At 54.5% G+C, this 13,738-nt stretch overlaps 1 protein-coding gene across 1 annotated transcript in view; it reads right to left on the bottom strand.

Annotated features, from left to right (window-relative positions):
* Positions 1 to 226: 226 nt before the first annotated feature.
* POLR1A (RNA polymerase I subunit A) overlaps positions 227 to 13,738 on the bottom strand; it is a 78,532-nt gene continuing 65,020 nt past the window's right edge. The window contains exons 25-34 of the mRNA XM_032880642.1: positions 13,470 to 13,637; positions 12,414 to 12,549; positions 11,807 to 11,964; positions 7,064 to 7,190; positions 5,508 to 5,618; positions 4,431 to 4,730; positions 3,480 to 3,680; positions 2,203 to 2,320; positions 1,497 to 1,661; positions 227 to 1,173 (exon numbers count right to left, since the gene is read on the bottom strand). Coding sequence (XP_032736533.1) covers positions 1,073 to 1,173; positions 1,497 to 1,661; positions 2,203 to 2,320; positions 3,480 to 3,680; positions 4,431 to 4,730; positions 5,508 to 5,618; positions 7,064 to 7,190; positions 11,807 to 11,964; positions 12,414 to 12,549; positions 13,470 to 13,637 — 1,585 coding nt within the window. The 3' untranslated portion in view covers positions 227 to 1,072. The remainder of the gene's footprint in view (positions 1,174 to 1,496; positions 1,662 to 2,202; positions 2,321 to 3,479; positions 3,681 to 4,430; positions 4,731 to 5,507; positions 5,619 to 7,063; positions 7,191 to 11,806; positions 11,965 to 12,413; positions 12,550 to 13,469; positions 13,638 to 13,738) is intronic.

Genomic DNA, 13,738 nt, shown 5'->3' with positions numbered 1-13,738 from the left:
CTCTCCTGGCCACGGGGAAAGAAACTGACTCAGGAAAGGGGATGAAGCAGGGGCTGGTGGGGGTCACAGGCGGAGGCTGCAGGGGTGAGCTCTCCCCCTCATCCTCTGACAGGAACAGAAGGGACCCAAGACACGGCTGTACTGAGAAATCACAGTCCTGGGCTCTCAGATCAGAAATGGAGAAACCACAAACCAAGGGGGGAAAAAAAAAAAACAAAAACTGAAGTCTTTTTAGTTTCTTTTTTCCCCCTCCCAATAGCTAGTTCCAGTGATGTTTATTACTCCGCCTGAGTGGGAATAACATTAGACAAAAATAGAAATGGACTCTGGTTTACAAAGCGTTTGTACAAATCCTCTGATTTTGTTCATGCCAGGGGCCCCTGCTGTGGCGCCAGAGGTCAAGGGAGGCTGGACAGCCCAGAGGCTGCAGGGCCTGCAGACAGGGTTGCGGCCACAGTGCCAACAGCAGAGCCATGAAAGATAAGCCAGGCAATTTGTTCAACAGCCCGACTGGCGACTTAGGGCTCCACACATGGGGCTGAGCGGTTGGGGTCCTGCACCAGGCACAGAAGTTGGGTGGGTTGAGGCACGGGCTGGGCCTGAGCAAAGAGTCCTGCGTGGAGACTCTGTGGGAACTCTGACCCCAGGAACTGGTGTAGCTGGGAGGAAGAGGCCGTGGGGCCACGGCTCCAGGTTCCCTCCCGAGAGCTCCTGTACCCAGGAGTCCTGCCTGCAGTCACCAGCGGCCCACAGCAACAGGACGTCACCTCCCTGCTTCAGTGCCCCACAGGGAAAGGGCTGGCCACCTGAGAGGAACTCAGGATTCGGTGAATCTTGCTCATATCCCAAGACAGGGAAGGCCAAGGAATGCTGCCACTGTCTAGTCGAAGCTGGTCCAGCCCAGAGGCCAGCTGCTTTCACAGATGTCCAGCGTCGCTGCTGTGCCTTGCACAGCCACTCTGAACCACCTTGGATTCTGCTTTCCCAGGCCTCTCAGGGGACGGGCAGGCCGGGCCCTCCCCCACGTCTTCCTGGCTGTCCTCCAGGCCGCGTAGATGGTACGTGGCAGCCACTATCTCAGGGGCTGCTTGAGCTCAAACAGGCCTGTCCCACCCCTGACGACTTTCCCGACCACGAGGCAGGCAGAAGGGGACCTCAGCTCATCGTGCGATCCTGGGAGACATAAGAGCTCTTGTTAGGTGGTTGACAGAGAAGTTGGGGTAGGTAAGGAGACAGACGGGGCATCTCGGAGGCCAGCAGGAGGCCCTGAGTCCTGGAGGCCAATGCGGTTACATGAGGTAGCACTGCTTTGCAGAGAGGAAGGCCCTTCTCCCCTTCCTTCAAAAGAGCAGAGTAGCTTTCCCATCTACTGCCCACCCTCCCCAGCTGCTTCCCCAGGGAGATTCCAAGATCTCACTTGTGTGAAAGGCACGTAGAACGGGGCCCAGAGCAGACTTAGGAGAGGGAAAGCCCAGGGCACCTGTCCATGCACTGACCCATCAAGGTGGCCTGCTTCAGGAACTGGAAGCTGGTTTCAAACGTCATCTGCTGCAGAGGGGAGGAGTTTGAACGGATCCCAAAGCGATTCAATGGCTTGTAAATGCCCTCGAAGCACATATAGTCAGCGACCAGAGAAAGATGGCGGGGATCCACGGCAATGCCTGTCACATTGGCAGCAACAGCGGAAGGATTATGCAATGACAGGGGAACAGCTGGGACAGCGTCACCTGACATGAGCCAGCGCACAGGCTCAGATGTCAGACCCCCTGGGCTCCACTTCCAGCTCGATCACCTACTATTCAGTTGGCTACTCGGCCCCCAATCTCGGCAGGGCAGTCTCCCCTCATCCCTGGCCACTATCGGTGCAGCCCACTCTCCGCCTTTAACCACTAGCCCAGGACACAGACTCTAGACTTGCAGGACACGGAGAACCTAACAGCATTGTTTCACTTGGGAGCGCAAACCTTGAAGGCAGGTTGGGACCACGTCATCAGGCAAGAGCTTCCTCAGAGGCCAGATGAGAGGTTGAGGGGATGGCGGTGGTAGGGGGGAAGCCCTCAGTGATGGGACTGAAACCTGTTCTCCCAGGTCACTGTCAGGGTCTCTCACAGGCCACATACTCGCTGCACCTACATTTTGGCTCCCTACAGAGCTGACCCGCCACACCGGGACCTTCTTAGCACTCCCCATGGCCCGTCTTACCATACACAGCAAACACATCCCTGATCTCCTTCTCGATCACCCGCAGTGCAGCCTCAATGCCATAGGTGCTGGCCATCGCGTGGATGTCATTGGAATAGAGGCGGCGCAAGTCCAGAACCTAGGTAAGAAGGTGGGGCTGAGTGGGAGAGCCTGGCCTTCTGCTCCCTTCTATTGGCATGACCCACCCTGACCAAGCTCACCCCTTGTCTGGTAGTTAACCACAGCTGACGACGAGATGATCGAGCGGTGGCCCGGGATTAGTGAAGGGGGACAGTGTAGGCAGAGGTATGGGTGGCCAGGCCCCAAGATTTGTCTTGCTGTCACCACCACAGCCCAGATGTAATTTGGTACCCACTTCAGGTCAACAGGAACAAAGATATTTCCTTGTTTATATAATAGACAAATGTGTTTCCTAGGGTTTAGACTTCCTTTGGTATATGAGGGAAGTTCTCCAGCAGACACTGAAATCCCTCTCCAGGGCACGAGGGTCAGTAGTCGGGCAGCTCTGTGGGGGAAAGCCGGGCTCTGTCGAGGGGCTTGAGGCTCCAGCTAAGCTATGCTGGGGGCCCCGAGGGGCCCCGAAACATGGCAGGTGATTCTGGACCTGGTGGAGACCTTAGTCTTGTTTAAACAAACCCCACGATCACGACAGAGTTCACCCTGTTGGGGGCTGACTCCCAGGAGGCACGAGCCCACCCTGCCCGTCTCCGGGGCAGTAGGGGCCTTTGCAAGGCAGCTGTTGTGGGAGCAGTGCTCCAGGAAGGAAGAGCTTTGTCAGCTGGGTGCAGACCGGGGAGAGTGGGCTACAGGGGTCCCAGCACCTCAGTATTCTCTGGGGAAATTCTTGTGCCCCGGGGTTGAGAGCATCTCAAAAGGTTCTGAGAGACGCAGTGAAGTGGGAGAATAAAGCAGGAACAGCAGGTGGGATAAAACATACTGGGCGGCTGGTCTGGGCCACCTCTGCTCCTAGGGCCTCCTTTGCCAGATGAAAGGAGCAGCTCCCAGCCAGTCACTTAGCAACTATTTCTAACAAATCGACTTTGGGGAAGTCTTAATTTCAAGGAAAAAAATGTATAGCCACAGTGATTTGAGAAACCTCAGGTTAGATAATGTTAAACAGGTTTCTATACAAGTCCCAATGAGGCTCATGCACATGGTGGATCCCAAGAAGAGGGCCTGGGGATGGTGGCTGGGGCCTCACCCCCCAGTGGCCAGGCTCTGAGAGAGCGTGCGGACCTCGTTCTCAGCCAGCAGACATATGGAGAGGGGACAGGTACCTCCGAGTACTTGAACAGCTCCGGCAGATTGATTCCTTCTGTGTTTAACACAAGCTCCTTCTCGTTCTTCTTGTTGGTGGTTTCATTCAGGAGACACCTTGTGATGCCCTTGGTCGCGTAGACGACGGCACTCTGGGCCAGGGACATGACCAGGGAGCTCATGTCAAAGTTAATCTTCATCAGAGGGAGCTTCACTGTCACCTGCAAGAGGGGGGCGGTTTGTGTCAGGGGAAGAGGCCAGCCTTAGCCCCAAGAAGGAGGCAGAGGCCCCCCAACTAGTTCCCCAGACACCAGAAGCTGACACCTTCAAAGCCTGCTCAGCCAATACCTTGGGGAGGCTGGGTCGGCACACGCCAACACTGGGTGGCAAACGGACCATGCAGTGCAGCCATCTGCAGTCACCCAAAGGTCACACCTTCATAACTGCTGCTGAAAATCGTTATCTGCTCAACAGCACCCTCAAGAGCCTTTTGATCACCACCACAAAGCATCACAACTGTCTTGTGTGGGGAACCTGCTCAGCGACTTTTATCTACCTTGCCATTTGCGAACCACTGGACTGGATCAAAGCGGAGAACAAAAACATCAGTGCGTGTGTGGCTGTGTAGGCATCCTAACCAGCCAGCCTTTCAGAGAGCCCAGAAGTCGGCTTCCAGAGGCCGTGGGTGTGAGGAGCTAGTGCACTCCTGCCGGCCTCCACAGCTCTGTACACTAACTGGTAGTGCTGAAGATGGAAGGATGGCGTGTTTACAAGTACCCACAGGGCCTGGCCCACCAGACTCACATATACACACCGTTCTAGAAGACTGAGAGAACCGGCCCATAGGGGATTTGAGTCAAAGGTGGAGGGACGGTGATGTGGGGCCCCCACATGACCCCCGGCGGGCTTGGGGAGGAGCTGGGCAGCAGGCCCCTCGTCGGGGCTCTGCCAGGGTCACGCGCAGCACCAACCTGGCACCACAGGCTCTCCTCGGTGTCATACTCGTAGTCCTCTATGAACGAGTGGGCCTCACGCACGGCCCGCACCCGGCGCTCCACAGCCTCAGCTCCCTGGGGCTCCCTGCGGTGGGCAGATTTCCGGGGCCGGCTGAGGGGGGTGGAAGCAGGCGAGTCCTCCTCCGGGCCTGAGCCCACCTCTTCATCCTGCTCCTGGGCCTCATGAGCACTGTTCGCAGAGATGTGCCCTTCCTCCCGCACGTCCTCATCATCATTATCCTCCTCGACCTCCTCTTCCTCGCTCTCATAATCAACCTGGCAGGGTACAGGGCACAGTCTGTGTCACAGGGTCCTGCATCTGTCCAGACTTTGCCTGCAGAACAAGCACCCCTGCAAAGGCCTTATTTGGCCACACCCATGTCTCTACTCCACCAGCCTGGGCTGCCTTCTCCTCTGTCCTGTCCCTCCCTTGCCAATGTCGGGGAGGGACAGTCCCAACTCCCAGCACCTTCCACCCTCCTCGAGCTCGCTCTCTCGCCCGTCAACTTCCTCAGCCCCTCTAAACTGCCCTCGGTCCTAGGAGCAGTCATGAGGTCGGTTTTTTTTTTTTTTTTTAAAGATTTATTTGTTAGAGAGAGAGAGAGAGAGAGAACAGCAAGTACAAATGCAAGCAGGCAGAGGAGCAGAGGGAGAGAGAGGATGTCAAGCACACTGCCCCCTGAGCTGAAACCAAGAGTCGAAGCTTAACCAACTGAGCCACTGAGGCGCCCCCACAAGACTGGTTTTCACATATTTTTATTAGAAAAACAAGAGGCAGCCTGACTTCACCTCCTTGCAAAAGCTTCTGGTCCCTGACTCTGACTCAATCCAGAGCCAAAGGGCAGCCCTGGGATGGCCCTCACCCAGTTCCTGTCCTGTGAACTTTATCTTCTCCGTGGAGACATGTGCTGGGCAGGCCAGATTTGCTTCAAGGTTTGTAATGGGTTCCAGCATGATAACAAAAGTGGGGCCTTATGTGGCAAGCGATTATCCGGCAGGCGTGACAGAGGAAGGATGTGCCCACAGCCCCTTCACCCTGGACAGTCCCCTCACCTCCTCTTCTTGCTTCTCCTTGCGTTTGGCATCAGAAGCATCGGCGTCTCCCTCCTCAGCTTCAGCATCCACAATGGGGCCCTCCTCTTCCTCATCGCCTTCCTGTTCTCCCTGGGGTTTGGAGACAAGGAGGGAAAAGATGGGCTCTAATACCCAGTGCCTGGTGAATCCAACCACCTACCCATCCATCTTCTTTTCTGCTCACCCGTCCACCCAGCCACCCACCTGCTTGCATATCTCGCCATCCATTCACTTTACTCCCACCTGCTGCCCTCCCAACCACTCCTCTACCCACCCTTCCTCCTGGCCAACTCATCCATCCAGTCCCTGCTCTGGGCCGGCCCTATACTCCCTGCCTCCTTCTCTTTAAGCATCGTTTTCACATATACTGCTTGCAAAATCCTGCATTTAAAAATAATGTCAGAAAAGTAACAAGGCTTTCTAAGTCATTACAAGAATAAATTATAAAATATTGTTCCAAGTATTTTTGTTGCAAGTGGAGATGAAGATAGAGGACTGGCTTGGCGGACTATTGAGTATTTTAAACACCAGACATTTATACCTTCTGACCTTGGCTCCTAATTTCTCATAGTCTTCTGGGTGCCTTAAGGATAGACTGAGCAACAAAACCAAAAGACAACTGACAAAATGGGAGAAGATATTTGCAAACGACACATCAGATAAAGGGATAGTATCCAAAATCTATAAAGAGCTTATGAAACTCAACACCCAAAGAACAAATAATCCAATCAAGGACAGACTACGCAGCCTTTCAAAGACCATCCATGCCCCTCTGTGCTCTGGTTACCCAACTGGGAGACCTGCTGGGCCAGAGACGGAGCATTCTCTCGGTTCTCAGCCAGTCCCTCCTTGTAGGGGTGAGGAGAAAGGCCAGAGACAGGAGCTGACACGGCTGAGATCACAGAGCAAGTCAGGGGCAGCACTGAGTCTTCTCGGAGGGCCTCATCCCCACAAGCCAGGCTGGCTGCAGTGGCATAGCCACTGCCATGTAGTGAAAGCTGCTGTGGGCTCAGGTGACACTGGGGAACCTGCCCCACCCCGCCCCAGGGGCTCCTGGCAGATGATGTATCATCAGTCCTGCACTGTTCTGTCTCCAGTGGCTTCTCTCTGGCTCCTTCCTTTTTTATTCCTGTAGCCCAACTTCCCTGCCACTACTCTGTGGGCCCCACTTTACCTGGCCCAGGGAAGTTAAAGGCAGAGCCCATGAAACCAGGAAAAGAATTCAAAAGCCCAGTGGGTACCGACACTTTGAGCCTATCCTCGGGATAAAAATCACTTACAGAGGGGCCCCTGAGAATACCCAGATGGAGGACCCTGGGCCCTCACCTAAGGCCAATCAGACCGGCCCCCACTGCGGCTCTGTCAGCACAGCAGATAAATGAAACAGTATATGGAAAGAGGGACGGAAACCAGGAAGGGGTTTGAGGAGTGCTGAAAACAACCCCAGAGTCTTCCCAGGAGAGAAGACGAAGGCAGTGGCCTCCCTATGGGCTTCCCAGGCCTGGGACCCTCCCCTGTGCTGGGGACTCACTCACCCGACTCCTCTCTGACTCCCCAGCGTTATCGAGATCCCGCTGGGTGGCTCTCCGAGTGTTAACGCTTCTGAAAGCAGAGGCTTTATTATTCTTCTTTCTGAGAGATTCCATCAGAATTTTAAAGAACCTAAAATGAGAAGAAACCCGTGTGGGCCCATTCAGTACCCCTCCTTGCAGGGGTAGGAAGTTCTGTCCGAGGGTCTCACAGCCATCTAAGGCCACGCCAGGGATTTACATGTGAGACAGAGATACAGCGTCTCCTCTCGGCTAACTCTCCCCCCTCCTGCTGCTGCTGAAGGGCAGAGAGCACGTCAGAGAAAACACTGCTCCACGGCCCATCGGGCCTGGTCAGAACACACGTCCTGCCACCCCTCGGGTGTGTGCCTTTCAGCCTGACAGTCGCCGGAGCTTGACGTCCTTCATCTGTAAAATGTGTGTAGGAATCTGTGCTGTGCAGTCTTGTTTGAAGGCTTAGACCTGACCCCTGTCTGAGAAGGGTCACAGGCCTGGCCAAATGGGTGGTCCGTAAGTGGAAGGTGCTAGCATGGCTGGGGCCAGTGTCTGATAAGGACAGCAGACTCTATGGCAGGACTGGGGGTCTGGGCCAGGGCCAGGACTGTTCCCCGGCCTGTTCCCACTTTCTCCAGAAAGCGGTACAGCTTAGGCCTGACACCTCTGTCTCCTTGGGGCGGGAGACTCGGCAATTTGATGGGAAAACTAAGATGTGCAAGACTTTATCAGAGTTTTGAAGGCAATGAGGACTTATTTTGTGGCCATAAATCATGTTGACAGGTTGGAACCAAACCAATTTAAAGGAACCAGCATATAGCAGGGCCTAGGGGGGCCTTTCCTGACCTCTCCCCTCTTCCTTCCCACTTTTCTATTTTTAAGCTCCCTTAAGGCCTCAACCCGCCCCCCACCCCCTGCTTCTTTTTTCATATAATCTCTTGCCTGTCGTCTTCTTCAGGCCAGAACAGCATGCCAAAATGGATTGCTTTTAATTATATTAAGTATCAGATCCCTTAGCCAGCCAGCCAGCCAGCCTGTACTGTCTCAGTGCCTATAATGTGTGTATCATGTGCCCTGGGAGTAAATCAAGGATGAAAATACAGAAAATACAGAAGTGCAGTCTTAATTTAAGTAGGCAGGTCAAATATTTACTGTTTGGCTTATTAACAGCAAAAGACAACTGTTCTTCCTCCTCATTTTATATATATATATATATATATATATTTTTTTTTTTTTAATATATATATATATTTTAACTTTTGAAAGTTGTGCATGGTTTTGCTGAGGTTTCCACCTTTGGCAGAAAAAAGTCTCCTGGCCCTCCAATCCAGGGAAGAGCTTGGTCACCGAGTGCTAGGGATGGGGACAAGGGGCCAGACGAGGGAAGGCCAGGCTTGACTTGAGAAGACACAATCCAACCGAGAAGAGGGGGCAAAAGAGAAGTTTCTAGAAGGCCAGGCTCCGGTTCAAATCTGCATTCAGCCAGAGACTGGGGAGGAAGGTCTTGATCCCATCTGTATAGCAGGACATTCCTATCCCAACCCGAGCCTATTGCACGATGAGGAGAGGAAACGGGACTGACAGAGATGGGGAAGGCCCAGGCCTGCTGCCTCCCTCCCCACAACAGGAGCTGCTCATCTCCTCCCACTGCTTCGGGGCTGCTACTCTGACTCCCCAGAATCTCCAGGCAAGCAGCTTTGTGGCCGGCTGTGTCACCCCTCCAAGTCTCCTCGCCCCCTGCCTTCCACAACTGGCTCCCACCCCCACATAGCCATCTGTTCCCACCACCCCCAGTGCATCCTCTGCCAGCAATTCCCCCAGCCATTTCTCCACCTGCTGGAGCTGCACCCAACCCCCAAGCCTGGATCTGAGTCCAGAGGAAGTCCCCAAGGAGACCTCCCCTCACCCCCCTCACTGGGAATCCCTTCTGCCTGGCCTGCTTCTTTCAGTGAACAAAACTGTGGAAGAACATGACAGAAGGTGAGGAAGCAGAATGAACCCTGACCAGTAGTAAGTGGCAGACAGGTTACCAGTGTGCCAGAATCCTCCTGAGGGCGCAAACACTTTGCCCTCCCGTGATTCTGCCAAGAGCAAGGGAGCCAAAGGCCCACAGTGGCCGCTCTGCGCAGGTCTCGCTGTTTGTCAGAATGTGGCAACCGAAAAGGGAACAGGAGGGATAGGCTGCAGGGAAACCTCCCATCCCACATAAATAATTGCAAACAGAGAATATGACCCCTGGCTGTCTCCAAGAGTGCCTGGCAACAGCCCCACCACCTGCTGCTTGCGAAGTCGGGTTCATAGGAGCTGTAACTGCACACCGCCAGCTTGGTCGTCTCATTGCCAGGGACGGGCGGCCAGAACTTACCACCCGACTCCTAGCTGGGTGCTCCTTCTACTTCACCAGCCAGGGCCCCCCGTCCAGAGGACAGACACTAACATCCCCAGTGACAGATGCTGGTACAAATACTTAGAAAACCATCAAGACTTATGCTTCTCCATCTAGGGATGTGCCTCTTTTTTTTGTTTTTGTTTTCTTCTCCAATCTACTGTCAAAAGAGTCTCATGATCTATTGCTGGGACAAGAAAAGGGAAGGGGAGAAAAGAGAAAAGGAAGTGAAGGAGGCGGGGGGAGGGACGGGAAGAAGGAAGGGGGCGGTTTGTCACTCTTGGGAGCGCACGGACATTTCCTTGTGGTCTGTGAGAGGCCTTAGTGTGGCCGCTGTGCCGCCCAAGGCTGTCCTGGATGGTCCAAACCACACCCTGCTCATGCACTGCTCCTTCTCTTGCGCTGGAGCTGCAGAGTAGCTCCACAAGACCTACTGCCAGTGGCTTTGTTTATCACAGCTTCTCAAGTGCACCAGGAAATACAAACTCCCAGGGCTGAAAAAGTACTTCACTTCTGTGAAGAAGCCAGGGCTGTTCCTCATTAAGAAAACGGTTTTTTTTTTTGTTTTTTGTTTTTAAAGTGATGGATTTTTCAAATCCCTGAGATAATGTAAGTAAAAAGAACTCTAAGCACAGCCTGGTACACACCTCACGCGGACCTACCTGCCTGGCAGGCGAAAGCCCTAGGTGGAGAGAAACGGGGCAGACCATCCTACTCCGCCCGCTCTGGGTAATTCTTGGGAGGCCACGTGATCCTAAGTCCCATTTCTCAGAAAAGGGCCGCCTGGACGGCACAAACATGCGGCGCTCTTGGGAGCTATGCTCCTCCACGTTAATTAATGAGCCGGCAGGCTGGAGACGTGTCTCCTGCGACATGGCCCAGCATCACGAGAGCACTGGGTCTGCCTGGTAAAAGGAACCTTCTCCACCCAGGCGGATGGCAGTGCACGTGTTCCCCAAACCCCAGCCAGCAATGACTTCAACCAGACTCACGTAAACTGGGGCAGGAGATGCCTGGCTGGGGCCCCTTTCCAAGGGGACAGGTTTCCATGCAGGCTCACCTGCCATAACACCCACCATCCTGACTGCCACATGTTCAGAGGGCTGGCCTGAAGCCAGCTCATATCACCAGGCAAGAGGAAGAAGAGGGCCAAGGGCAGAGCGCTTGCTGTCTCCTGGCCACGTTGCACCTGTGACTCATCTGTGAACACTCATCACTCAGCGACGGTTGGTGGAGTGAGTGGATGCAGCGCACTCTGACTCTATGCTGCCCCGGAGGGTCTCCATTTCAGGGAGGCTCCGGGAAGGCCCAAGTGCTGGTCTAGATTACAGGCAGTGGTTGGTGGCCTGTGACGGAATCCTGCTGACAGATGGGATCTGTCCGGGCCTTACCAAGTTTCTGAAAATGGACGAATTAGTTGCTGGCATTTAAAAATTAGGAGACTTTTCTCATTTATAAAAGCAAAAGTAAGCGACCAAATCACCAAAGACAGAAAACAACGGGAGAGGGGGAGAGAGGCTTCCTTCTTTTTGGATCAGAAGATCTGGCCCCCTTGACTCACACTCCTGTCTACAAGGCAGGTTCTGCACTCTCCAGTGTGCCGGGGGCCTCCTGGACTGCTTCACTGGCCTGCTCCCTGCTGGGCCCTGCAGCCTCTAAGTCTGCAGCATGATCTAGGGTCAGCTGACGAGGCGGAAGTGCTTCCCTGGCTCTTCCTGGCTCACCCCAGCCCCAGCACGCCCAGCACCCTACCCTGTGTACTCCGCATGGTAGCCTGTGCTTTTCAAATACCCAGCAGGAACGTGCACTTGAGAGAAGGACGTTCATTCTCCCTATCAGAAGGGAACCAGAGTTTCTCTGGAAGAAGCTGCCGGGAGCCCCAGGTATAGAATTGGGGTTTAAAAGCAGCACACCGTCAGCATACTGCCTGTTATGAAATAGAATATAAATGTATTCGGAACCACACAAAGCGGCCTGGAATGTTTTGCCAAAGATCTCCCCCAGGAGCTGGTCTGCCCTCACAGCAGCATCGCTGTGCCCCTGGGGCTCCCTTCTTCTTCCGGTACACATCCTTCCACATCTTAAAGCCTCCAAACCCGAAAAGACAAGCCTCGTCAACCAGAGCGAAGAAATGTCTCAGGGAGTGGCGTCTGGTGAGTGTAGTCACACCCACAAGCCAGATCCAGAGGGAGGTCTCCAATCTGGGCTGTAGGACCTGCTGTTTCCCCCAACACTCTGCCCTTGAACGACCCATTTAGACAAATGCACCCAATCTCCAGGAGGCCTATGGCCCAGAGCACTCAAGGCCCCGGACGGAGCCAGGCCATAAATGCAGCCAGAGTCCTCACCTTGTTTCCACGAAGTGCAGGATGTCCTCGGGTCTCAGGCACTTCTCCTGCTGGTAGTACGCATGCGGCAGGAACTGAAACCGCAGCCGGTACACCTGAAACTTGTCCTGTTTGTCTCCAACACAGAACGACTCCTGGACATCAATTTTCTCCAACACCTTGAACCAGACGGACAGAGAACCCAGCTTGCCTGAGTCCCAGGGGACTGTGCGGGACAAGTGGGTTTTAGGAACTCAAGGGTTTAAAGGAATAGGAGCAGGGGCCACGGGCCAAACTCCCAGCCCCTGGAGAAACCCCACTGAGCTCTGCCTCTGTGACTCCTCAGGGGACAGGGGCCCACAGCTGGTAGGTCACTGGCAGAGATGGCCTAAGTGTGCAGGCAGCGGGCTCTGGCGGGGCTGGTTAGCTACAGCAGGAGCATTTTTAAGGCACTCGATAATGCTGCAGAACTGATGATTATTTACCCTGCTCGGCACCTGGTAGAGAAAGCTCCCTCATTCATGGGAGTCTGAACATGGAGCCTGAACAGTCAGCAAATTCTATTCCTCACAGATGAAGCAGGAAAGTGCCTCCAGCACGGGGCCAGCTGGATCCCAGAGACAGTTACCTCCCCTAAGCACACTCTGGTGAGCTGCTTCTTCAGGCTTTTCACTCTCTTCAGGGCTTTCTTGGTGTTGAACACGGGCACGCTCATCATGGGCGTCTTGATGTTGGCACTCGCCACCATGAGGATCTCCCTCAACCTGTCACAGAACAAGGGCACATTTCATCACAAAAGGTGCCTGGATTCCCTATTTGTGCAAGGCCTTTCTTCTCAAGTTGTTTGAGCTCTTCTGGGGTCTGAGAAGCCTGGGGATCTTGCAAGGAAATATGCTGGATCAGAGAGTCCCAGCTCTGGCCCCATGCACGTCAGTTTAGGACAAGCTGGTGTTACTCTTGTTTCCTGTCAGCCAAGCTAGTGTTACTCTTGTTTCCTGTCAGCCATGCTAGGCCCACACGGGAAGCTAAGAACTTATAGAGCGAGAGATGCAGGGATGGGTAACTAGCACCTGCAGTGCTCCTCCCAGGTGCAGGCACCATGATGCTCTTGGCCTTGCCTGTGAGCTCTGTCAGCCGCACGGCCCACCTGCATGGTGGGCTCTGGCCTCCTCCCTTCCACAGATCGAGGACCTTAGGGTAGGGAAGCTGTCCCTCTGCTAGAAAGTGGAAGAGCCAGGTGCTGAATGCAGGTGGGTCTCCCACGCCTTCCTCTTGCCCAGTGGCCATCATGCTGCTGTAGGTGAGCACAGTTACTGGAAGGGCCACTGTGGGCCACAGTTTAGATGAACTGTGCCCCCGGAACTGGGCAACCTGGTGCATGGGGCTTGTTCATAACCTCTGTTCCTGAGTCCTGACCGAAGGAGTGTGACTTCACAAACATCCCAGGTAGTTGATACAACAGTTGGCAGAGGGATACACAGAGATTCTAACAGGCCTGGACACAGATCTAGCCAGAGAAACCAGCTGGGCTCCAGGAAGTCTGACCCTAATCCCCATTTTTGACGAGATGCCTGTTTCTCTCCCTTCCACCCTCTCTCTCTCCCTCCTTGTCATTAAATGACTTCCCTTCAGGAGCGGGCTTAGGACAGACCCCACCACCCTATGCACCCCTGCAGCCTCGCACCTCGGAATGCCCAGGGTGACATTCATCTCGCCTCTGCCCGCAAAGTGGAAAGTGTTCAGGGTCATCTGCGTGGAGGGCTCCCCAATGCTCTGGGCGGCCAGCAGGCCCACGGCCTCACCCGGGTCACACAGCGAGCGCTGCCACTTCAGCTGCAGCAGGGTCCTCAACCTGAAATGGGGCAGGGGAGGGGGGTGGCATGGGTTAGGAGTGCAGACACCACCTGTCTGTCTGTCAGGAGCTGTTAACGCCACCCAAGACCAGGGTGCAAG

This window comes from Lontra canadensis, unplaced genomic scaffold, assembly GCF_010015895.1.
Source record: "Lontra canadensis isolate GAN:19392208 unplaced genomic scaffold, GSC_riverotter_1.0 scaffold71, whole genome shotgun sequence".
Classification (NCBI taxonomy): domain Eukaryota; kingdom Metazoa; phylum Chordata; class Mammalia; order Carnivora; family Mustelidae; genus Lontra; species Lontra canadensis.
Note: the sequence above shows the minus strand (reverse complement) of the source record. Positions and strands in the feature narration are given on the sequence as shown.